This window comes from Neophocaena asiaeorientalis, unplaced genomic scaffold, assembly GCF_003031525.2.
Source record: "Neophocaena asiaeorientalis asiaeorientalis breed wild unplaced genomic scaffold, Neophocaena_asiaeorientalis_V1.1 scaffold30, whole genome shotgun sequence".
Classification (NCBI taxonomy): domain Eukaryota; kingdom Metazoa; phylum Chordata; class Mammalia; order Artiodactyla; family Phocoenidae; genus Neophocaena; species Neophocaena asiaeorientalis.
In genome coordinates this window covers 11,918,580-11,941,507 of record NW_020174923.1, presented here as the reverse complement: position 1 = coordinate 11,941,507, position 22,928 = coordinate 11,918,580, and the positions used below count along the sequence as shown (strand labels likewise).

Below are 22,928 nucleotides of genomic sequence, written 5' to 3'. Positions count from 1 at the left end.
TGGGGGCGGGATCCGGGGGCCGTGCAGGCTTCTTTTGTGGTCGCCGCTCGTGCCCAGGACCCCCTCCCCGCTGGTGCGCGCGGGCCCAGGCCAGGCCGGACGCCCCTTCCCGTGGGCGGTGAGGTCCCCGCGCCCCACCCCACGCGCCGGGCCGCGCCCGGCCCAGATTGCAGGCCCTGCGGAAGTGCGGGCCGCGCCATCGCTCTTAAAGGATCCTGTCGCCTGCGGCCGCGTTTGAGTGGCGTTAGGGCGTGAGTCTTCTAGAGGAATTCCAGAGGAAGCAGCAGGGAGGTCTGGAAAAGCGGGCTGGCCCCACCCCGCCTGCGGCGGCCGGGCGGTTCCGGGTCCCTAGCGACCCTTTGTAAGATCTGATCCTTGCGCGGGTTCCAGCCTTGGCTATCTTTACTGGCAACTGGTGGCCCTGACCCACCTCCTGCACCTCCAGGTTAGATCTGAGCGGGTTTCAGATACTCCTCAGGGATTCTAGGGGGTGCGACGGTCATCCTTACCGAAGGAAGCCCAGTGGCTGCCCCATCGCTGCTCCTCGCTTTGTCAGCACTGCTGCGGGCTCTTCTGGGGCAGGGTCCGGAAGGAGGGTCCTGAGACTACCACATATTTGCAGCGGTTCGCAAATTCTAGGTCGCAGACCCTCACAATTGGAGATATGGTTGGCAGACACTTAGGATCTCTCATGCCATTTTAGGACTTACCTGTGAGACTGAGGTTGGCCTTGTCATCTGAGCTTTAGGAGAGTCCTGTGTTTGAAGGGTGAGACAGAACTGACCCGTGTCTTGCACAAAGGCTTTGGTTTGCAGCTAGGACGTGTCCGAAGGAACCCTCTGGTTAGAGAGGACCCAGCAGGAGGGGTCCCTTGAGGCAAGGGCCTGGGCAGTTCAGGATAAGCAGCAAGACTTGGTACTGATGTTGCCTGGTGGGACCAGGGTGCTGCTGTTTCCTGGGCAGCAGGGGAGCTGTGCCTGGTCTCCCCTAGGAGCAGGCTGCAGGTTCCATTTAGCTCTGGGTGCTGGACCTGGGGTGGGGTCCTCTGAGGTAGGCAGGGCAAGGAGGTAAGTGTGGCCCCTCTGGGCCTCAGGAGCCAGTGTCTGGGGCCTTTTCAAAGTTCTGGCTGTCGTTGCTTTCCTGTTACAGAAGGTGCACCTCTCCTTGGACCCAGGTGGGGCTTGGCCACCTGCAGAGATCTGTCGCAGATCACCTGGGGGACCTGCAGAGGGGGCAGGAGGGGGAACACTGTGGGTCCCTCCGAGATGCCACAGCCCATGCTACCCTGCCCACAGGTGTCCCAGACCTAGCTAGAGGTGAGTATGGCTGAGCAGGAGCCCACAGCCGAGCAGCTGGCGCAGATTGCGGCTGAGAACGAGGAGGATGAGCACTCGGTCAACTACAAGCCCCCGGCCCAGAAGAGCATCCAGGAGATCCAGGAGCTGGACAAGGACGACGAGAGTCTGCGCAAGTACAAGGAGGCCCTGCTGGGCCGTGTGGCCGTGTCCGCTGGTGAGTGGGCCCCGGTGGGTGTGTGTGGACACCTGTCGCTTTTCTGGATGTTTGCTACTATTTTCCCCACTGGTGAACATCTAACTTGCTGTCACTTTGCAGACCCCAACGTCCCCAATGTTGTGGTGACCCGACTGATCCTGGTTTGTAGCACCGCCCCGGGTCCCTTGGAGCTGGACCTGACAGGTGAGTGGCATCTCTGAGGTTCCTGGCTGGGGCTGCCTGGCACCCTGTTGCTTCCCCTAAAAATAGTTTGTTGGGGTGCTGGCGCCCTCTTGTGGGAAGCACAAGAAGTGTAGCCAAGTGGTCTTAAAAGGCTCTGGCTTTGGTGTGGTCTAGGTCTGGGTTGCCAAGGCTTATGTTGGGGGGCCAGGTGGAAGGGGCACCCCACCAGGGCCAGAGGCTTCCCCTGGCTGAACCTCCTAGTGTGGCGTTCCTCTAAATGCAGGTGATCTGGAGAGCTTTAAGAAGCAGTCCTTTGTGCTGAAGGAAGGTGTGGAATACAGGATAAAAATCTCCTTCCGGGTAAGGAGGAGGCTCAGGGAGGTGCCAGGGTCTGGGGCTGGGGATCCTGGCTGAGCCCTGCTTGGGGTGCCTCCTTGCAGGTGAACCGAGAGATCGTGTCCGGCATGAAGTACATCCAGCACACGTACAGGAAAGGCGTTAAGAGTGAGTGAGGGTGGGCGCCAGGCCCGAGCCCCCAGGAGGGAGGTGGCCACCCAGGGGCTCAGGGATCGGGAGGGAGAGAGGAAACACCCAGCTCTGCTCCCTGACTGACGCCTTTTCTGCATCGCAGTTGACAAGACCGACTACATGGTGGGGAGCTATGGGCCTCGGGCGGAGGAATACGAGTTCCTGACCCCGATGGAGGAGGCCCCCAAGGGCATGCTGGCTCGAGGCAGCTACAACATCAAGTCCCGCTTCACAGATGACGACAGGACTGACCACCTGTCCTGGGAGTGGAACCTCACCATCAAGAAGGAGTGGAAGGACTGAGCCGTGGCTGGGAGGTGGGCAGGGCGGGCGGACAGAAGGACGGACATGCCCCTCCCCACCCCTCCCGACCCCAGACCAAAGTGCTGACAGGGCCCGCCCACGCTGCCGCCACTCCCCCTGGTCTGCCTCCTGGCCGGCCTGTCTGTTCCTCCTCCACCCTTCCAGCCTGCTGGCCCCAGCCTCCTCGGTGGTCTAGTGTTGTTGCTGCTTCCGCCTGTGCTGTGGGGAGGGAGGTCTACACCTCCCCTTCTGTATCCCTTGAGGTTTCCCCACCGTCCTAACCCGACCTGAGGTCCTGGCAAGGGAGCCAGGCATTGCAGAGGGGCTTAGGTCCCCTGGGCCTTCTCTGTTGCCCCACCTCGTGTTCTGGCACGCCCTCCTGGTGGGGGTGGGGTGTACCACGTGGGGCCTCGTTGGGCCGGTCGTCCTCCAGCTTCACTTCTCCCCGGTCAGTCCATCCATCGCTGTCAGTAACCGTCTAACCATGATGCCTTAACATGTGGAACGTGTGCTGAGGGGGCGTCACTAATCTCCTAACCCCGTGTCTGCATGAGCATGTGGTCTCCCCCAGTCCCTGCCCCGTCTGATCCCCGTGGCCCGAGAAGGTGTGTGGGATGTGCTGCTGCTGCTCCCCGGTCTGCCTGGGCCTGGCCAGTCCCCCTCCCCCTGGCCAGGGCTGCGGGGACGGCCCCCGGGGCTTGGGAAAGCCAAATGCCAAACCTTGAGCGGCCTCCAGTCCCATCTGGGAGGCTGGGTGTCCTCACACCTATGCCTTCTCTGTCCCGGTGGGCAGTGCCTAGAGCCCACGGCCCCAAGAGAGAGCCCTCAGCAGACAAAACCAGTGGCCAAGCCTTACCTGTCCCGCCTGGGCCTGCCGGCCTGGAGTCATGTGCCTGGCCTGTCGGTATTTATTGCCTCCATATGTGCCGTCCTCTGGGCCCACTGGCCTGCTGCCTCTGCCCCCAGGCTCGGTGCCACCATCCCCAGCAGGCCAACCGGGACCCAGCCAGGACAACTGTGGGACCAAGCTTGCACAGCTGGAGCCGTCCCCTGTGCCCCCCACCCAACCCTGCCCCTCCCCGGTCAGGTCCGGGCCTAGAACGCACAAGAGCCTGTCCTGCTTCTCCTTTTCTGACCGGGAAATAAACTCCCCCTAAGGAGCCAGGGTGTCTGCTGGTCGTCTCCTGGTGGGAAAGGGGAAGTGGGGCCCCATTCCTCTGCTACCCCAGGGCACCCAGAGGCCGGCCAGGGGCCAGGTGCAGTCGCCACTGCTCCTGTGGCTGTTGAAGGAGAATGGGTTTTAAGCCCTTTCTTAGTCACGTCAGCCCGCGTGGCCACTGCTACCCTTTCAGCTCTTGTGGGGAAAGGGCGGGGCACAGTCAGGCCCTGGGCCCGGTGGGGTGTCCAGAGTGACTCCGGCACCCGACTCATGGGCCCTGTCCGAGCCTCTGGGAGGGAACGCTTTCAGCCTCAGAGAAGAGGAATCGTGCTGAAGACTTGGGAACAAATGAGATGACTGGGTCACAAGGGACCTGGGATAAGGACTCCAAGCTAGGTAGGAGGGTGGAGAAGTTGGCACCATGGGCAGCAGGGCCAATGGAGGGTGACATGGAAGGCCGGCCAAGCCCCTGTGCCCTGTAGGGCCAGGCAGGGCCAGAGGTCCAAAGGTGGGATTGGTGAGGTGAGATGAACGGGAGGAGATGGGGACCCTCGCTGCATGGAGGTACAAAAGAGCACCTGGTGAGCCCTGAAGGACTGCCAAGGGCCATGCATGCTCCACAGCCAGTCCCGCTGACCATCAGGGTCTCTTCAGGGCCTTGGGGTAGGTAGCAGGGACTGCGCTGCCTCAGAGCATCACCCCCAAGGGCACCTAGTACCTAGGACACCCTTTCCCAGCCCTGAGGCAGGAAAGGGCAGTTAGGAATCCCCAGCTCCGCAGTGTCGGTTCCAGAAACTCCCTTTTATGGCTCAATGTTGGTTGCAAAATCTCCCTTTGTGCTCTGAGCTGGTGAGAAGAGTGGTATGTGTCACACCTAGGCAGCCGCTTCCCTGAGCCCGCCTTGGCTGCACCTCCCAGAGCTTGTCACTCTTCCCAGTGCTTATCAGTAGGGTGAGCCCTCCCAGGACCTTATCACCAGCTGGGATGGACTCGGAGGTACCCTTTCACCTCCACCCGCAGTTCAGTGACCACATGTCACGCCAGGATGGCACCCACAGGGCTGGTTATCTCCTGGCCTTCCTTACCAGGGCCCTGGTGGGATTTTGGAGTCTGGGCGCTGGGCGGGGTAATGGGATAAAATGCCACTTGGTGCAGCAGCTGGCCCAGACGTAAATCCAAGAGCCGTACCCCCCAGCTCTGGAATCCACAGGGGTCAAGGACCCTAACCAGCCTCTCCCAGGACTGTCTGCCAGAGGCAGGGGGAGGTAGTGAGACTGCACAGCTCTGGGTTCCGAGGCCCAAGGCCTTTCCCACTAAACTCAGACACAGCTACCTCTGAAACAGCTCTACCTTTGGAGGGGAAAGGCTCCCAGGCGGTGGCTACAAGTTTCAGTCTGCAGGAGCCCCAGGGCCAGCCACAGACGCTCTCTCTCTCCCTGTCCACCTCTTAAGAGGTCCAGTGAAAATCTTCAGACCTAGGGTCAGCCTGTGCTGGCAGCAGTGTGGTTTATTGGGCGAGGGCCTTCCAAGGCTCCGGCAAGCAGAAGGCCTACTAGCTCTTGGATTTTCCAAGCTTTGGTTTGATAATGTGAACTCAGACCCCAACTGCCAAGTAGTACAGACACGCTGCCAACAGCCAGGACTTTGTTCTCGTTCCTCCTCTGGTGAAGGATTACATGAGGTGGCACCTGCAGGACCTGCATGACGTGTCTCTCAGGTCCCAAGTCTAACCTGATCCTTCTGGTTCCACCCCAAACCCAAACCTGTCTGTACAGCTCAGTGCCGCTGGGCCTGGGCTCCCTGCCCTAGTGAGCCAGTGCCTGTGACCCTTCCTCTCCACTCCCTCCCTCTGTCCATAGCCCTAGTCATACCCAAGCTTCTGCCTCCTCAGCCATCCCCTAGATGGACCCTTCTTCCACTGAGGAGAGTGGCAGTGGATACCAGGTCAGTGCCTTTATTGTGACTACTCACCAGTTATTGTAGCTTGCTAGAATCTTCTCCATGCCCAGCACTGTCATACTTTACAATCAGGGTCCACTTCAGTCCACCAGGGCCACGCTCACCACTGCACCTTCTTCCTATGTCCCAGCTCACCCATGTGCAGGGCTGTGTGGCCCATGGCACAGCCCTCGCTCCCCTGCTGCTGCTCCACGGTGGAAACCTGCAGTCAGGAGGACTTCCTGGGTGTCCACGAGCCAGCTGTTAACTCCCTCAATGCCTCCATTTGGGTTGAAAGGGAGTTGTTTTATTCTGAGAACTTTTTTTGTTTTTTTAATTTTTGGCCACACCAGGCGGGACGCAGGACCTTAGATCCCTGACCAGGGATCAAACCCGCGCCCCCTGCTGTGGAAGCGTGGAATCTTTTATTTTTTTTTATTTTTCTGGCTGCATTGGGTCTTCGTTGCTGCGGCGCAGGCTTTCTTGAGTTGTGGCGAGCGGCAGCTACCCTTCGTTGCAGTGCGCAGGCATCTCATTGGGTGGCTCCTCTTGTTGCAGAGCACGGGCTCTAGGCGCACCGGCTTCAGTAGTTCTGGCTCACGGGCTGTAGAGTGCAGGCTCAGTAGCTGTGGCGCATGGGCTTAGTTGCTCCGTGGCATGTGGGATCTTCCTAGACCAGGCTCGAACCCATGTCCCCTGCATTGGCAGGCGGATTCTTAACCACTGCGCCACCAGGGAAGTCCCCAAGAACTCTATTTTTGAGAGTAGTCTTTATCAATATGTTTTATCACTCAGTTGTTCACCCAGTGTTTAACGAGCACTTCCTCTGGGCGTGAGAGACCCCTGGAGGACATCCTGAAGCAGCTGTGCTGGGTTCAGAGAGATGCCAGAGCCACAGCCACTGGGGCTCTGCTCTCCAAAGGTGCACTCCAGCTCAGGGCACTGGTATGAGAGTGAACATGGCTCCGTCGCCTCTTCCTAGAGTTGCCCATGAAAGGCATGTGAGTGGCCTTAGGAAAAAGACAGATGCTGACCCTCCCCTCAGGACCAAGGCTTGCAGAGGTGTACAGTGAACCTGGCCTGTGTCCTGGGGGGAAGGATGCACCCCTGCACCTCACCCAACTACTGGCCAACCCCAGAGACTGGAGACCTGGGGCATCCCCAAACCTGGCCTCCCTCCAGCTTTCTGGGAACCCCACTTCCCTGCGGACGTGCTTTGAGAAGGTGCACCAATGCAGGCAAGGCATGAAAATACCGTGCCCTGCCCAGGCCAGAGCCCTGGTTTTCACAGAACGATGACTTGGCTGGGTTCACCAGGGCTTGGGCTGCAGAACAGTGGCCTGTCATCACCTGCATCAAGGTGTGTCCCAATTACCCTTGGCTTTGGTCATGGAGGCCCAGACTGAACCAGAGTGAGAGTCAACCACAGCCAGCAACTCAGATCCTTGCTGTTCTGCGTCTGGTCTGTTCTCCCCTTGGTCCCAGTATTCTCATCTTTTGTAACTACTTTACCGTATGCTGTGAGGCTAATCTGCCTCCAAACCATCACAAACTAATAAACATCTTGGTATCTCTTCACTGTCCGTATCAGATGAAAAAACTAAAGTCCAAAAATTTAGGCATCTAAACTCTGATTTCATGAGTGCCTCTGAAATCCAGACGTGGTACAAATGTCCCTTGTCTCAGACCCAAATTGTGGTCTGTAAATCGGGGTCATGGCAATCACAAAAATGTTGGGAGATAGGGCAGGAGATATGAGGCAATTCCCACCCTTTCCCAGAGAGCAGAGGGTGTCTGTGATGGCTTATTTTGAAGCACTGCCACTCAGCGGGCCAGCACCCGGGCCAGGACCCCACTGAGCTGGGGTGGAGGCTGCAGCTGCAGAGACACATGTTCATAGCCTTTCGTTGCCTGAGGCCCAGCTCCTGTACAGTGCCTTCTGTGAGGTAGACAGGCATCCCAGGAGCTACAACCACCTCTGACTCTTGTTCTACTGGCCCTGGGGGAGGGGCACAGAGAACCTGGCCTTGACCTTCAGGAATTCATATTCTAGGTGAGGAAGTACCACAAGAGATGAGAAGACAGGCCCTCAGGAGCTACGTGTCAATAAATGCAAACTCTCAGAAGTACAAAAACATCTGTTTTACCATTTCTAAAATCAGGATGTTATTATATAGCCAACGTGTACATTTAATGTGGGAGTGTCCTCCTTTTTCCTGTCAAGTTATTAAATCGATGATGAATGAAAATCAGTGGGGTTGGCATTTCACAACCGAGGAAGTGAACACAAATGAAGAAGAGAGTGTAGACGGGGGTGGGGTGGGGTTAGAGTCAGGCTTTGAGCTGTGAAGGAAAAGGAGCTGCTCCGTCCAGAGCCGCGCCGCCCGACAGAAGCAACATTTGGGCGACGTATGTTATTTTAAATGTTCTAAAGCCACGTTAAAGAAAAAAACTGGAGAAAAACAAAAAGCTTTAATACTTTTACTTAAGTCGTCGTATACAAAATATCTCAACATGTCAATATAAAAAGGCATCAAGGGAATATCGTACACTCCCCTCCCGTCCTCAGTCTTGACGTCTGGTGCGTGTTACGCTCACTCCCAGTCACGCTGCTCAGCCGCATTTTAGAGCTCGGTGGCCGCTAGCGACTCCCCTAGTGGACGGCGCGGGTCTACCCGGGCGCCTGAAAGCGACCCAGAGGCTGCTTCGTGGGACTGGCAGCCGGTGGGAGGGAGGGAAGGTGCCGCAGGAGACGGTGCCGGCCCTGACCCTCTCACCAAGGCAGGCGGCCCCATTCTGGGCCCAGCCGAGTCTTGCCGGCCCCATCGCGTCCTGCCTCGGTCCTCCCCGCGCCGCGCGCCGCCCCTGCGCCTCGCTACGCCGCCACCTGGAGCGCCCGAGCCGCCCGCTGAGGCCCCCGGGGCGACGCCCGAACCCGAGCCCCGCCACCGCAGGAGCCGCACGGGCCTCACGCGCGCCGGAAGCGCGTCAGCTCAGTTTCCAGTCTGCAGAGCTGGGGGGCGGTGTCAATTGGGGATACGCGGCCCAGTCAGAAAGCAACACGAGGGGTTTCGGAGGCGCAAGCGCGGCTCCGCCCCTCAGCTGGGGACTCCGCCCCATTGCCACGTTCGACGAAGGATCGCGCGGGGTGCGCGCATGTCTCGGCCAATCAGGAGTCGCAGAGCCCAGGCCCCCGAAGGTAGCAGCCATTCCAGACCCGCTGAAGGTGTAGGAGAAAGCCACCAGTCACAAGGCCAGGGAGAGAAGGTTCTCCGCCAGGAGCCAATGAGAGGCCGGGAAAGAGTGCGAGCGCGAGCTCCTTGGCCAATCCTGGGCGAGGGCGAGGGAGGTGCCCGTAGTGATTCCGAATCCGGGGCCGTGGCCAGTGTGGACGCCCAATGCGAGAGCGGCGGAGGCGGACCCCGCAACCCACCGGCCAATCGGAGGTGGGCGCGGGCGGGCGCGCGCGCTGCGGCCTGAGTTATAAGGGCGGGGCGGGCAGTGCGCGCTCTTGTGGCCTGCTGTCCTGGCGGCGCCAACAGGAGCCCTCGGATCGTTTCGACATGCTACGCCGTGCTCTGCTCTGCCTGGCCCTGGCCGCGCTAGTCCGCGCGGGCGCCGGCGCCCCCGACGAGGAGGACCACGTCCTGGTGCTCCATAAGGGCAACTTCGACGAGGCGCTGGCGGCCCACAAGTACCTGCTGGTGGAGTTCTGTGAGTGCCGCCCGCTCGTCCGTCCGTCCGGGCCGGGCCTCGCCATCACCGCGGCGTGGGGACGGAGTGGGGACAGAGGTGGGCCCGCCAGAGGTGGGTTGGGGGTCTAAAGGGCTGTCAGCTTTCCGGCCACCCCATGGATGCGCTGACTCCTAGCCCCTGGAGAGGCGCATCCTTAAGCGGAAACAGCTCACACACCTGTCAGCGTCCGTGCGCTGCCCGTGTCTTGGGGGCATCCCTCCTGCCCAGCTGGACCCTGAGGGTGACCGAGGGCTTTTATGCCTGAGGTCCACATGGCAGGATGTCTTGGATAGCCTAAGTAAAACAGGGTCGACTGTGTAAGCTGCTACAACTACGAAGGACCACGCAGGGTCCAGTCCCCTAATTGCTCGCCTGGACCAGTTCCCAGAAAACACTGCCCCTGCCCACACCACCTTCCACCAGGAACAGCTGTCTTCTGATTAACAGTGTTGCCAACCAGAATCCAAAACCTTTGTGTCCATAAGTGAGCCCTGACTATTTCAGGGGGAAATCTTAGGCCTAACACAGCTGCTAACCTGAGTTCAGAGAGAGTCTAAAGAACTCGTGTTAGACGTGAGTCTTGTACTCCTGATTAGTCTCACCGAGTATACGGTTGCCATGGCTTTAGCTGCCTAACTTCTTTGGTTCCTAAAGGGAAATTCCAGGGACTCAACTGCCCTGATCGCCTGCAGGTAGTAGGAAGTTACTAATCATTGAAGACAAAGCAGAGTGGGGCTGGTGGTTTGTCATTCATGGCCTCTGTCGGATATTGCCCAAGAGAACCAAGCTATCAGCTCAACCTGTGGGTTCAGAGGGGTTATCTTGGTTCAAAGATAAGGATTTTATGGAGGGAAGTACCAAAGGAGAAGGGAGGGGAGGCAGTGGAGTGGGTCGGTGCTGCCTTCTAGGTCTTGCTTTCTCTCCCAGATGCCCCATGGTGTGGCCACTGCAAGGCTCTGGCCCCAGAGTATGCCAAAGCAGCTGGGAAGCTGAAGGCAGAAGGTTCTGAGATCAGACTGGCCAAGGTGGATGCTACTGAAGAGTCTGACTTGGCCCAGCAGTATGGCGTCCGTGGCTACCCTACCATCAAGTTCTTCAAGAACGGAGACACGGCGTCCCCCAAAGAGTACACAGGTGTGACCGCGGCACGTCTTTTCATTGCCTGCAGTTCTTGAAGATAACAGAGGCGTGGAGGAGAACCCATTCTTGAACCCATTCTAGGTCTAGTTCAGACTCTGAGGGTCGTGTGAGGAACATTCTCTCATTCCTGAACCTCTCAAGTGGAGAGGGTCATCCCAGGGGGGTGGCTAGTAGGCTGAGGCTTGTCCTAAGGTTGACCAGTAAGTGGGGGGAGGCTGAGCAAATGGAGCAACACGTCAGCCTTTGCTGGCTCTCTGGTGTGCCTGCCACCAAGGCGGGAGCAAGGGCCTTTCACAGAGGAGGGGCAAGCGGAGATCCGTGGGTACCGGTCTGGGGCTCGTGCCGGTCGTGGCAGAGCTTGAATCCATGCCCGGCTTCGTCTGCGGCACAGGCCCTCAGTCGCTGCTCGGCCGCCTCCCCTGTGTAGCCTGGTCGGTACCAGTGACAGCGGAGAATCTTTGTCTGTAAAACAGGTTCTGTGGCTTATCTGCTAGAATCCCTTAGAGCAGCCCATCTTGTTAGTTCTGATGTCAGCAGCTCTGGTCTTCTCAGTAGGCTGCTGTTTCATTGCTCCCACTTTTACTTATGTTCACTTTTGGAATGGAAGTGCCTTATGCAGAGTTACCATGGTCCCGTCACTAACACTAAGGCTTTGTAGATGAGACAACTCTTCCTGACTCCACCTGTAACTGATAGCACAGCTTTCACTTATTCTCTGCAGAATGCTTTTTTTTTAAACTATTTTTTAAAGATTTATCTTAAGTGTTTTGTTTCTTTTTTGTTTTTTAAAAATATTTATCTATTTGTAGCTGTGTTCTTCGTTGCTGTGCGCGGGCTTTCTCTAGTTGCAGCAAGCGGGGGCTACTCTTCGTTGCGGTGCACAGGCTTCTCATTGTGATGGCTTTCTTCCCGGATCGGGGCACGAACCCGCGTCCCCTGCATCGGCAGGTGGACCCTCAACCACTGCGCCACCAGGGAAGCCCCCTAAAGCTATTAAAAAAAAAATATTTTATTTATTTTGGCTGTGCCGGGTCTTAGTTGCAGCATGCGGGAACCAGTTCCCTGACCTGGGATCGAACTCGGGCCCCCAGCGTTGGGAGCGTGGCGTCTTACCCATTGGACCACCAGGGAAGTCCCTAAGGCAGAGTTCTTTTAAACATGAGATTGGCAACACTTTCCAGGTTGGACCAGGTAGTTGCACCCTATGAGGGGAAAAAGGGTAACTAGTCTCAGTCTCAGGAGGAGCAGTTTTCTTCCTTTTCGTTTTATCTGCTTGGGTGGCGTGCATGGGCTGATCTCTTCTTCCTGTCAGTCCAGGAGGCATGTGGGGCGAGGACACCTGACCAACCTTGGCGGACGAGGTGGTAGAGCCCAGCCCGTTTTCGCAGGGGAAAGCTGGCCTTGAGGCTGACTTGCTAACCAGCCCTTTCTTCCAGTCCTATCTGATTAAGATGAAGCCTAGTGTGAGACCACTGGGGGAAAGTGCACATGTGTTTAATGAATTTAAATGTCAAGGAAAATTTACAAGATGCAAAGGTATTAGTGGAAAAAAATGACTTGTAATCTATTATCCAGAGGTAACCACTGCCTTTTCCTCCTTTAAACACAACCACAGTCTCCCATATACTCAGAAAATCCTTTTTAGCCCTGGAATTTGGGCAGGTATGTAGACAAGATGCCTTTTCTGTGGCAAGAGGATGTTTTGCTCTGGTTTTGGCAGAGAGGTCGGATAAGGATGGGCGGGGAGGGTGGGCGCACCCCTGGTTTCAAGTGGACCCTGCATGTGTTTGGGTGCAGCTGGCAGAGAAGCCGACGATATCGTGAACTGGCTGAAGAAGCGCACAGGTCCTGCTGCCAGCACGCTGTCTGACGGGGCTGCCGCGGAGGCCTTGGTGGAGCCCAGCGAGGTGGCAGTCATCGGCTTCTTTAAGGTAGAGGCTTTGGAACTTCATCCCGGGTCTTCCTTCCTCCTGCTGTGGCCTGGGCACCACAGTCTGCCCTGTTGCTGACCAGGGCAGGGGTTCTCAGTGTTGCGGTGGCAGCCACCTCTGTTTCTCCTCTCCAGGACATGGAGTCGGAGTCTGCCAAGCAGTTCTTACTGGCAGCAGAGGCCACTGATGACATCCCCTTCGGGATCACATCCAACAGTGACATGTTCTCCAAATACCAGCTGGACAAGGACGGGGTTGTCCTCTTTAAGAAGGTGAGTGGCCCTCGGGCAGCGTCCCCCCCCCCACCGTGGGTAGCTGCGGTGCTGTGCTGCAGGGCTGGTGTTGCCTTCGAGGACCTTGCCCGGGCGGCGCTGGCTGCTGGACTGAGGTCCACCTGTTATCAGGGCCCATTTTGCAACGTCAGGTTGTAGGAGCCTCTTAAACAGTGGCCTTCAGCCCTTCAGCTGTGGGCCCTTTGTTCCAGCTTCTGTGGTGGCCCCGGTGCAGTGTTCTGTGGAAGCCAGGCGGCTTCGGAGTGTTAGCTTGTTAAGGGAAAGCTGTGGTGACACCTGTACCAAAGTTTGGCATTTTAACCGCTTCTAAGTATAGGATTCGGCGGCATTAATTACATTTGCGATGTTGTGCAGCTGTCACTCCTATTTGTTTCCACTCTGGAGTATTAGTGGCATGTGTTCCCACCCTGTTGGTAGAGCCTGGCCCCAGGGCTCCCTCGGGCTCCTCCGGGCTCCCCCAGCCCCATGTCTGTTATTCCTTCCGTGTGTCTTTTAACCACTCTGCACTCTTGCTAGGACACAGCTGAGATTGGTGTGTGCATGGCATTACCCGAGTGGGCGATGGGGGTCTCTTTTATCTTAGCCAGCAGACAGTGGCTGAGCACCCATGCTCTTGGGACACAGCTGTCCCTGGACTGGGTGCTGAGTGGAGGAGGGAAGGCTGGGGGGAGGGGCTGGGACTGGAGGCATGTCTTCAGGGGCTGGGGCTGGGCCTTTGACTCCTGTCCTGTTTTGTCCCCAGGGTTAGAAGGTAGTTAGAAGTAGTGTTACAGCAAAGTTGTAAATCGAGTGGTCAGAAAGGACGCAGTGTTTGGGGGGCTGATCCCCCCACTGTGTGTGCACTCCCAGTGGGGCACTGCTGAGCCTCCAGCATCTGGGGGTGGGGAGCATGGGGCGGGGGCAGGCCTCCCAGCTGCAAAGGGTTTTGGGGCAGCTTGCTTTCAGCTCTTTCTGAAGCCCCTTTTTCGAAAGAACTCAAGGCATTATATATGCTCTTTTCTTAGTAGACATCCTCATGATGTCCCCTAAAGGGAAGAGAATTGCTAAATTAGTCGATTGTCTTCCCAAAAGTGCCCAGGAAACTGTAATTAACAGCTGATTAGGAAAAAACCCTGCCGAGTTGGATGGAATTGAGTGGAACAAAGGTCCTGGGCTCACCCTGCAGTTCTGGGTGAGGGACTGGGAGACTCAGGCCTGTAGAGCTTGCAAATCCCCTTTCATCAGCTTGGTCCACACAGTTCTTTTCCATTATCCTTGAGATCTGGAGTGGCATTTGTCACACTGGATCGATGGTTTTGGTGATCATATGTCCTTGAAGGTTAGCACGATTGTTCCTTGTTCGGCAAAGACTGTAGTCACGGTAGCTCATCTGTTCTTGGCCTCAAGTCTTTGGTGTTCACGCAGGCTGGGCACAGCCGACCCCCTCCGGTCTGGTGCCAGTGGGCGGGCATCCCCTCTTGCACTCGTTTGCAAGTCCACACAGTGACTGTGCTGGAACGGCATGGCTTCCTTGGGCAGCTGTGAGGAAGAGCCTGGCAGAGCCCACAGGCTTTGTACCAGGGGTCAGACAGCTCCTCAGATGAGAGGAAGAAGATGCAGACTCCTGCCCGGCCTGTGGTCCCCATCCTCTGCCGTTACTTGTTCTCCTTCCTTCAGGCTGTTCGCCTAGTTCCTCAGAGTTAGCTGGGTCTTCCAGTGGGCAGCCTCGAGAGTGGGATGGGGCTCCCAGGAATGGCCAGCTGCCACTTGAGAGAGAGGATGGCGAGGGTGGGGCTCCAGCAGAACTTGAGCCCGAGATTCCCAGCTTGGGTCCCAGGTCAGCTGGGTTCCAGGTCGTTGGAACTTGGACCACTGGTTTGAGAGCTGATCACCCTGTGTCTGTTTGGTGTTTACTTTGTTTTTCTTTTTCATCTTTGAAGCTGGGGGCTTAAGAGTGGCTGTGGGGCCTTTTTGTGACATTCTCATTGTGGTCTGGAGGGGTGGCCTTTGCCCAGGACCCCAGGCCTCCTGCAGCTGGCTGTTTGGTTTTTACCAAAGCAGACACCGAACATAGTGTAACATGGCAATATTACCTCGAAGACTGCGTCCCAACAGAGGCACGGCAGTTTTGGAGGAGTGGAGATGGCGGCCTATTTGCCTCTAATGGGGGCTCCATTTTACGCCTGATGGTGCCCAGCCATGGCCAGGCCAGTCTCTCACCTCCGTCTCCTTCCTATTTCTCTGCACCTTCCCTTTGCGGCTGTGGGGAAGGCAGAGCAGGCTTCAGCTCCCTGCTCCTGGCCCTCCGTGTGGTCCTACTTAGCAGCACGTGTTGTGATCAAGCCATGTGTCAGGCCCCACATAAGTGCAGTGGGAGTGGGAAGTGGCCACCTGCTTTTCTGGAAGTTATTTTAGGAAAACACAGAGGGAAATGACCCGGAAAGGAAGGTGAGTGGTTTTTCTCTCCAAGTCCCATTTGAGTTCACAGGGGTGATGGGAGGCTCACTGACCTGCTGGACAGGCCAAGGCACAGCTCAGCCTTCCTCACAAGGAGCTGTGTCTGCCATCCCCATCCAGAGCAGGGCCGCATCTCGCGGCTCTGCGGCGGCAGCCCTCGCCCTTCGTGCCCTCAGGACTTTGAAACCCTTGACAGGTTACTGGAGTTCCCAGAGCTTCTGTGTGTGTGGATTACACCTATCCATTTTTATTGTGTTAGAAGTGTTAGAAGTTAGAACTGAGAAATTAAAAAAAAAAACAAATAACTTGTTCATTTTGAAGTAACAGTAATAAATGTTAACATGTTATCAAAAATGACATTTTGGAAAAAAAAAAAAATGACATTTTGGTGGAATTCCCTGGCGGTCTAGTGGTTAGGAATCCACGCTTTCACTGCAGAGGGCCTGAGTTCAATCTCTGGTTGGGGAACTAAGATCCCACAAGCTAGATGGTGCAGCCAGAAAAAAAATATTTTTGTGAAAATTAATTTTTCCCAAACAACAACATCTTAGGGGTAAGAGTGGTATTTTAGATTTCTGCTGGTCTCTAATGTCTGCCCAAACAGAAGACAGCTGGGTTCTCCTGTTTGCCTTTAGTCTGACGTAATGTCACACCGTACTGCACACTCCGGGGGGAAAGGGTGACAAGGCACCTGCCGTCTGAGCATGATTGTGAAAATCACTCTGACCTTGCATCCACCCTGGGAGGGCCTTGGACCCACAGGGGTGAGGCCCGCACTTGGAGAGCTGCAGTTTTAGGGACTTGGCAATGAGGAAGTCCTCTGGCACCCAGGACGTGGGGTTCTCGTGGCTTGTCAGGAACATGTCGGGGCAGGGTCTGGGTCAGCTGCTGCCATCCTGGCACGTGGGATGCTGCCTGCCAGTGTTCGTGGGGAGCCTGCGTGCGCTCCTAGTGACCTCACTGTTGCCTGGTTGCCCAGAGGATATGTCCCTGCAGCCGTCACCTGGTTTTGCTTTGGACGGAGGCACGTGGGTCCTGCCCCCAACTGTGCTCAAAACCCAGACAGGAAAATGCTGCAGACTGCGTTCCTGGCCAAGTCGGGCCAGCCGGGGCAATAGGGGGCTTTGTGGAGAGCCTCGGCATCCACACCTTTCTCTCTCCACAGTTTGATGAAGGCCGGAACAACTTTGAGGGGGAGGTCACCAAGGAGAAACTTCTGGACTTCATCAAGCACAACCAGTTACCCCTGGTCATCGAGTTCACTGAGCAGGTGTGGCTCTGTGCTGCTGGTCCTGCCCCTGGTGGGGGGAGGTTTCGGGGGGTCATGATGTTCGGTCGTGGGGACCCCCACTTGCAGAGCCCCTGCTGTTGTCCAGGTTTGTGGTGGCATTGGGGCCATTGAGAGAATAGCCTGTGTCAACAGTTTGGTTTGTGACTCAGACCAAGTAACTTGCGTTTCTAACACAGACAGCCCCGAAGATCTTTGGAGGGGAAATCAAGACACACATCCTGCTGTTCCTGCCGAAGAGCGTGTCTGACTACGAGGGAAAGCTGAGCAACTTCAAAAAAGCTGCCGAGAGCTTCAAGGGCAAGGTGAGCACTCCCGGTGGCCTGCGGGCAGCTCAACCCCAGGTTGAAGGCTGGTCCAGAGTGTTCTTCCTGCCTCAGGACAGCCTGTTTAGTCTCGGGGTCCCAGCTGTTGGGAGTGGGCAGCAGGGAGGCAGAGGGAGCCCTTGTCCTACAGTGCCGTCAACGTGCCTTTTCTCCCCCAAGATCCTGTTTATCTTCATCGACAGCGACCATGCCGACAACCAGCGCATCCTGGAGTTCTTCGGCCTGAAGAAGGAGGAGTGCCCGGCCGTGCGCCTCATCACGCTGGAGGAGGAGATGACCAAGTATAAGCCAGAGTCGGACGAGCTGACGGCAGAGAAGATCACCGAGTTCTGCCACCGCTTCTTGGAGGGCAAGATCAAGGTACAGGCCATGTCTGGGGGTGGGTTGGGGGTACTGCTGAGGATCCTGGTGGCGCACCTCCTCCGGAGGCTCTGGAAGCAGCTAGGCAGCGGAGGGGTCCCTGGGTGACTGCGCATGCCTGACCCTGCTCTACCTGCCCTCTAGCCCCACCTGATGAGCCAGGAGCTGCCTGATGACTGGGACAAGCAGCCTGTCAAAGTGCTCGTCGGGAAGAACTTCGAAGAGGTCGCTTTTGACGAGAAAAAGAACGTCTTTGTGGAGTTCTGTAAGTGAGGCCCTCCAGCTCCTCAGGGCTCGGTGGGGCAGGGTACTTTCCGGCCGAGCAAGACTCAGAACGGCTCTCTTTCAGACGCCCCGTGGTGCGGTCACTGCAAGCAGCTGGCCCCCATCTGGGATAAGCTGGGAGAGACGTATAAGGACCACGAGAACGTCGTCATTGCCAAGATGGACTCCACAGCCAATGAGGTGGAGGCGGTGAAAGTGCACAGCTTCCCCACGCTCAAGTTCTTCCCCGCCAGCGCCGACAGGATGGTGTGCCCGCCATCGAGGGCTGGGTGGGAAGGGTGTGCGGGGGCAGTGGGGGGCTGTCAGGTAGGACCGCTTCCCGCATCTCATTCCCCTCCGCACAGGTCATCGACTACAATGGGGAGCGGACACTGGACGGTTTTAAGAAGTTCCTGGAGAGCGGCGGCCAGGACGGAGCCGGGGATGATGATGTAGGTGGTCACCGGACCCCGCGGCCCATGGGACATGCTTTCTCAGTGCTGCTGGGTAGCACTACACAGGGGTGTTGCGAGGGTTTTTAGGTGCCAGTGTTTGCTCAGGAATCTTCTCAGGCTCGTCTGGTACGTTCCCTGTCGAGCTGAGGTGCTCTGCTGGGTGTGAGCTCAGGCCTGTCCACATCAGCGAGGGTCACCTGGGGGTAGTGGAGGGGACGTCAGAAGTGCCAGGCCAGGAGGGTGTGGCAGGGTGGGCGTGGTGAAGGGAATGGTCAGCTGAGGCCACAGGGCCCGCCCGGAAGCGGAAGCGTGGGGATGTGGGACCAGGGGGCAGACCTGCTGGGGGGCGGGGGCAGGTGAGGAGCGCCAGGGCCGTTTGTGCCGCTGTGGTTCATGGGCTGCCACTGGCCTCTCAGACTCCAGGGCTACAGGGGTGGATGTTACACATCAGCAGTTCCCTGCTTGGTCTTCACACTGGGGCAGTCCCTGCGCTCACCTGCTGGATGGCGTGGGCTGGGCTGCCACAGCACCAGCTCTGCTTCCACCCTGTCTTGTGGGCAGAAGTCCCCGTGCCTCGCTCTCCTCGGGAAGCGCACCCCACATATACGCACATCTGCTCACAGAGACCAAAGTTGGCTGCTTGTGTCCGAGTGGCCAGCTGGTCCCTGGTGTACTTGGCATGGGTGTGGGGGCCTCAGCATGCCAGCTTGGCCTGGACCTCTCATTTCCCTTCCTTTTCATCCTCTGTCCCAGGATCTAGAAGACCTCGAAGAAGCAGAAGAGCCTGATCTGGAGGAAGACGATGATCAAAAAGCTGTGAAAGATGAACTGTAACACAGAAACCAGACCTGGGCACCCAAACCCGGCACCTCCCAGTGGGCTGCACACCCAGCAGCACAGCCTCCGGACGCCCACAGACCCTCCCGGAGAGGGAGCGTCGATCGGAAATGCAGGGAACTTTTTTGAAGCCACACTTCACTCTAACACACGTGTAAATCTAAACCCGTCTTCCTTTGCTTTTCAACTTTTGGAGAGGGGTTTATTTCCAGGCCAGCCCAGCCCATCTTGGCGGGCCTTTTTTTAAATCGTGATGTACTTTTTTGTACATGGTTCTGTCCAGAGTGCCCGCTAAAATGTTTCGGAATCTCACGCTGGCAATGTCTCATTCCTGTTAAGTTTATACTATCACTTAAAAAAAATTCCATCTGTGGGATTTTTAGATGTTTTTGGAAGTCAGGGTGTCTGTTCCACCTTGGCCAGGCCTCCCTGGTACTCCTGTCCCCTGTGTGGGGCGGGACCAGGCCGGTCTGGACAGGTCCCTCACCTCATGCGGTGTTGCCATGGTGGAGCGTGGCTCCTGCATCGTTTGGTTAAATGGTGACTTCAGGTTTCTGTCACAGGGGCCCCCCATGACTGGAGGGTGCAGCTGCAGCCCCCTCCTTCCCCAAGCCAGGGTCCTCGTTGCTCTGTGACATCCAGGGTGGCCTGAGGCCTGCACCAGGCAGAACCAGGACCCTCTGTTTCCAGGCTGGGAGACGGCCAAGGATGCTTGCTTGAGCCGAATCACATGTTGACAGTTCTTCAGGCATTTCTACCACAATATTGGAATTGGACACATTGGCCAAATAAAGTTGAAATTTTCTGCCTGTTGTTGCCTCTGCCTTAACAACCTCCAGGCACGGGGAGTGGGGCTGGAATTCCAAGTTTCTCGGGAGAGGAGGTGGGCTTGGTGGGGGCCGCTCTTGTTGAGACATCTCTTTCTTGGAACGCAGCAGAGACGCAGAAGCGTGCACAAATCCTGTGGGCACAGTGTGCGGAGCTGTCACCATCATGACGGGGTGAGGGGTGCCTCTCGGCCCTGTTCCTGTGCCGTCAGGCTGGCTTACCTGTGACGCAGTTTGGCAGCTTTATCCGCCGTGGGTATCCAGTGGTCACAACATGGATTCTCCCCATGTGCCATGTCAGGACATGATGGTCAGGGACGCGTGGCTCTAACCTTAAACCTCGGGTGGGGAGCGGCCCCTCCCCACTGCTGCCTGGAACCACTGCAGCTTCTGATGAGAAATCAGGGGCGTTCAGTCTTCAAGAATGCTGTGTTCATCACCAAACCTTCACGTAAAAGAGAATCTGGAGTTAAGGTCGCAAATCTCTAGTTTTTCAAATGTAATTTGACTTCTAGAACCTCTGCTTACTCATAGTTTACATAGGGAAGAGTATCTCGATTGATTTTTTTCCCCACAAACTCAAAAGCTGCCAGCCTGGCTGCAGTGTTGGCCTGATGGCACCTGAGCCTGGATTGGTGACACCTCTTGGGCCTTGGGGAGAGCTCTGAGTGGGAGACCCACAGGGGGCCAGCCGGGCTCAGGTGGGTGTCTGTCCCCCGGCCAGAACAGCCCTGCCCAGCCCAGGGCTTCCCGTCTGTTGCTCTGTGCACACATCTGTAGCCACAGGTAGGACAGCAGGGCTGTTGATGACGTTATTGGAGGGAACAGGTGGAGATCCAGTCCACTCAGGGAGGTCAAGGACAGACCAAATGTGGCTAGGTCTCCGAGGAGCCCGGCCTGTCGCTCCACGTGCTCCAGCGGTCCCTCCAACTTGCTGCCTGGAGTAGGAAGTGTGCATGCATTTCCTGATTCCCAGCCCCCACTTCTGATGCTGCTGGGACCTTGGAGGTGGCAGGGGCAGATCCAGCAGACGTGACCATGAGACTTGCTGTGAATGTGGTTCCCTTTGTGGTCTCGGCCCATGGGGAGGTGGGTGTGTCATGTCCCCCATGACCACAGCTACGCTCCAGCCAGAGGCCCAGGTGTCTGCTCTTGCCCTCACAAACCCCAGGACTGCTCCTGCCTCTCACCTGGGCGTGTGGTACGCAGCTGGTGTCCAGGGAGAACCTGGTGTTAGCACCCTTGGCAGCACCAACCGAGCCCCGGCTTGTCCACATGCTCTGGCATCCAGGTACCGCTCCCCAGCTCAGCCCATGGCCAGACTCCCTTCCCTGGTTCTCAGGTGGTCTGTGCTAGGGCTGCTCCAGGGTCTGTGTGTGTTGTGCCTCGGCTGTGCTGACACAGTGAGATGTGTATCCGTGAAAGAGTGAGCTCGGGCACTTGGAGCTTCTGTGGGAGATCGCTGGGGAGATGTTAGCTCTGCCCTCCTAAACGTGAGCGGGTTCCCCAGGGTTATGTGTGTGGTTTCCAGAGGAGGGAACCCAGGGTGGGCTGAGAGCAGGGCTGTCAGGAGTCACAGCTGCAAGGGGTGGGCTATGCCCCGTGACAGGCGTGGGTGACCCTGCAGACCAGCTGTGTGGAGCCTGGCCCTCCGCATAGAAAGCTTGGGACCAGGTGTCGCTGCCCGGAACAGGGCCGTCATGTGCTCCTGGGAGGGGGAGTGAGTCACCGATACCTTTCCCCTTTTGCCCAGGCAGCTGATTAGCACATTCCCGGGTCTGGGTTTGCTGGGACGTGGTGGTTGGAGTCCCAAACCCGGCAACGCTGGTGGATTAGCGAAGTAACTTTGCAAGCTATGGGGTAGGCAGTCAAGGCTTAACAGCCTGGGGTGTCCCAATCTCTCTCTTCCTCTGTCCAGCTGGTAGGAAGCTATTGGCCTGGAACTAAAAAGCAACTGCTGGGCCTGTGTACTGGACCCCCGAGGTCTGGCTTCTGCACCTGCCAGGAGGCAGCTGAGTGGGCCCTGCACAGACTCCCCTCCAGGCCCCTGGCTTGTTTTCTGCTAGACGCAAAGCTTTGCTAGTTGAGTTTCCTTGGACTTTTCAAAGTAAGAGTTTTGCCTTGAATGTTTCACTTGCTTTAGTTCTCCAGAAGGCAGAACCTTAAAGTTGTGCAAACCAGGTCACTTGAGAAGTTCACACGGGCAGAGGCTCAGGGGCAAAGCTGTGTAAATACAGGTTTGGTGCTGGTGTGGTTGTGTGAAGAGCAGGTTAGACTGCTCATGGCTGGCTTCTGCCGAAAGGCTTCTGAGTGAGTTGCTGTAGGCCATGTCCGTGGCTTTGAGGACGTGCTGCCCGTGTCCTGAACAGAATGACTTTCAGACATCTGTCCCTTCTTGGATCCAAATATCCAAACAGAAACCCCAAAGCCGAGATCCTGAGCTCTCTCAGCTTGCCTCTAGCAGGAGAGAGCGGGAGGGTTGCTCTTGGGGTCGCCAATAGACCCACCCTGATGGTTTGCCCTGCCTGGCCTAAGGCCTGTCATTGGTGGGAAAAACCATGCTGTTGGTGGCAGCTTCATCGGAGTTCTTTCATTTGATCCTCTGAGCAGGGCAGGCAGACAGAACTTTCCACAACATCAGAAAAGGCAATCTTCACATCAAAGGAAAGTTCTGTCTCTGTGTACAGCATAGGACTTTGTCTCTGGGCTTCGTGTAAACAAGCCGGAAGAAACTGTACCCAGTTCCTCCCAAGTGACCAAGAGTTAGGGCCACCCAGCGTCATACTCTGAGCCTGAAATGCAGGAACACTGGGAACCACCCCTCCCTCCGGGCCCCTGCAGGGCCTGAGTCAGGTGGAGTTTCCCATGTAACATTAGTGGCAACAAGGCAGGCAGAGAAACCCTGTCAGGGCAGGGAGCCCACCGTGGGCAGTGGCCTATCCTCAGCAGCATTTGGCCCAAGGCTTTGCACCTCGGGTGCTGATGCATTTGTTGATTTGATTTTGTTGGATCAAGATCAGCCTGGTGATGCAAGGACTTCCGGTGCCCAAGTCCCTGCCCCCCATACAGAGCGCTGACTATCCGTGGTTCTGTCAGCATCCAGGCCTTCAGTGACTGCCCGGAGGATCTTGCCAACGTTAGGGGCTGAACCGCACCCCCCTCAATATTCATGTTTTGAAGTGTTAACCCCCAATACCCCAGCGTGTGACCTTATTTGGAAGTGGAGTTGTTGCAGATATAATTGCTTAAGATGAGGTCATACTAGAGTAGCGTGGGCCCTAATCCAATGGCTGATCTCCTTATGAAAAGGGGAAATTTGGACACAGACACCTACTCAGGGACAGCACCATGTGAACATGAAGGTGGAGATGGGTGATACGTCTACAGGCCAGTGAACGTCAAGGACTTGCCACCAGAAGCCAGGAGATGGG

At 56.9% G+C, this 22,928-nt stretch overlaps 2 protein-coding genes across 3 annotated transcripts; both read left to right on the top strand.

Moving 5' to 3' along the window:
* Positions 1–275: 275 nt before the first annotated feature.
* ARHGDIA (Rho GDP dissociation inhibitor alpha) lies at positions 276–3,672 on the top strand. 2 transcript variants are annotated; one of them, XM_024761117.1, is made up of 6 exons: positions 276–445; positions 1,296–1,512; positions 1,615–1,698; positions 1,961–2,037; positions 2,118–2,181; positions 2,309–3,672. In XM_024761117.1, the coding sequence occupies exons 2-6, from the start codon at positions 1,323–1,325 to the stop codon at positions 2,506–2,508; spliced, it is 615 nt and encodes a 204-aa protein (XP_024616885.1). In that variant the 5' UTR covers positions 276–445; positions 1,296–1,322; the 3' UTR covers positions 2,509–3,672. The 2 variants fall into 2 exon arrangements, with proteins under 2 accessions (XP_024616885.1, XP_024616884.1); XM_024761116.1 differs by lacking the exon at positions 276–445 and having other exon boundaries at positions 482–1,512.
* Positions 3,673–9,121: 5,449 nt separating this feature from the next.
* P4HB (prolyl 4-hydroxylase subunit beta) lies at positions 9,122–19,479 on the top strand. The gene is made up of 11 exons (XM_024761078.1): positions 9,122–9,319; positions 10,268–10,474; positions 12,278–12,411; positions 12,546–12,683; positions 16,306–16,410; positions 16,608–16,733; positions 16,914–17,114; positions 17,259–17,379; positions 17,464–17,645; positions 17,744–17,830; positions 18,587–19,479. Exons 1-11 carry the CDS (start codon positions 9,169–9,171, stop codon positions 18,665–18,667), a joined length of 1,533 nt encoding a protein of 510 aa, XP_024616846.1. The 5' UTR covers positions 9,122–9,168; the 3' UTR covers positions 18,668–19,479.
* The last annotated feature ends 3,449 nt before the right edge of the window (positions 19,480–22,928 follow it).

What these genes read in the sequence shown, in the direction of transcription:
- ARHGDIA (XM_024761117.1), top strand. Translation starts at nt 1,323, where the DNA reads ATGGCTGAGCAGGAGCCCACAGCCGAGCAGCTGGCGCAGATTGCGGCT. An exon ending in CTTGGAGCTGGACCTGACAG is followed by an intron (nt 1,699 to 1,960) that starts GTGAGTGGCATC and finishes CTCTAAATGCAG; the next exon opens with GTGATCTGGAGAGCTTTAAG. An exon ending in GGATAAAAATCTCCTTCCGG is followed by an intron (nt 2,038 to 2,117) that starts GTAAGGAGGAGG and finishes GCCTCCTTGCAG; the next exon opens with GTGAACCGAGAGATCGTGTC.
- P4HB (XM_024761078.1), top strand. Translation starts at nt 9,169, where the DNA reads ATGCTACGCCGTGCTCTGCTCTGCCTGGCCCTGGCCGCGCTAGTCCGC. An exon ending in TCATCGAGTTCACTGAGCAG is followed by an intron (nt 16,411 to 16,607) that starts GTGTGGCTCTGT and finishes TTTCTAACACAG; the next exon opens with ACAGCCCCGAAGATCTTTGG. An exon ending in CCGCCAGCGCCGACAGGATG is followed by an intron (nt 17,646 to 17,743) that starts GTGTGCCCGCCA and finishes CCCTCCGCACAG; the next exon opens with GTCATCGACTACAATGGGGA.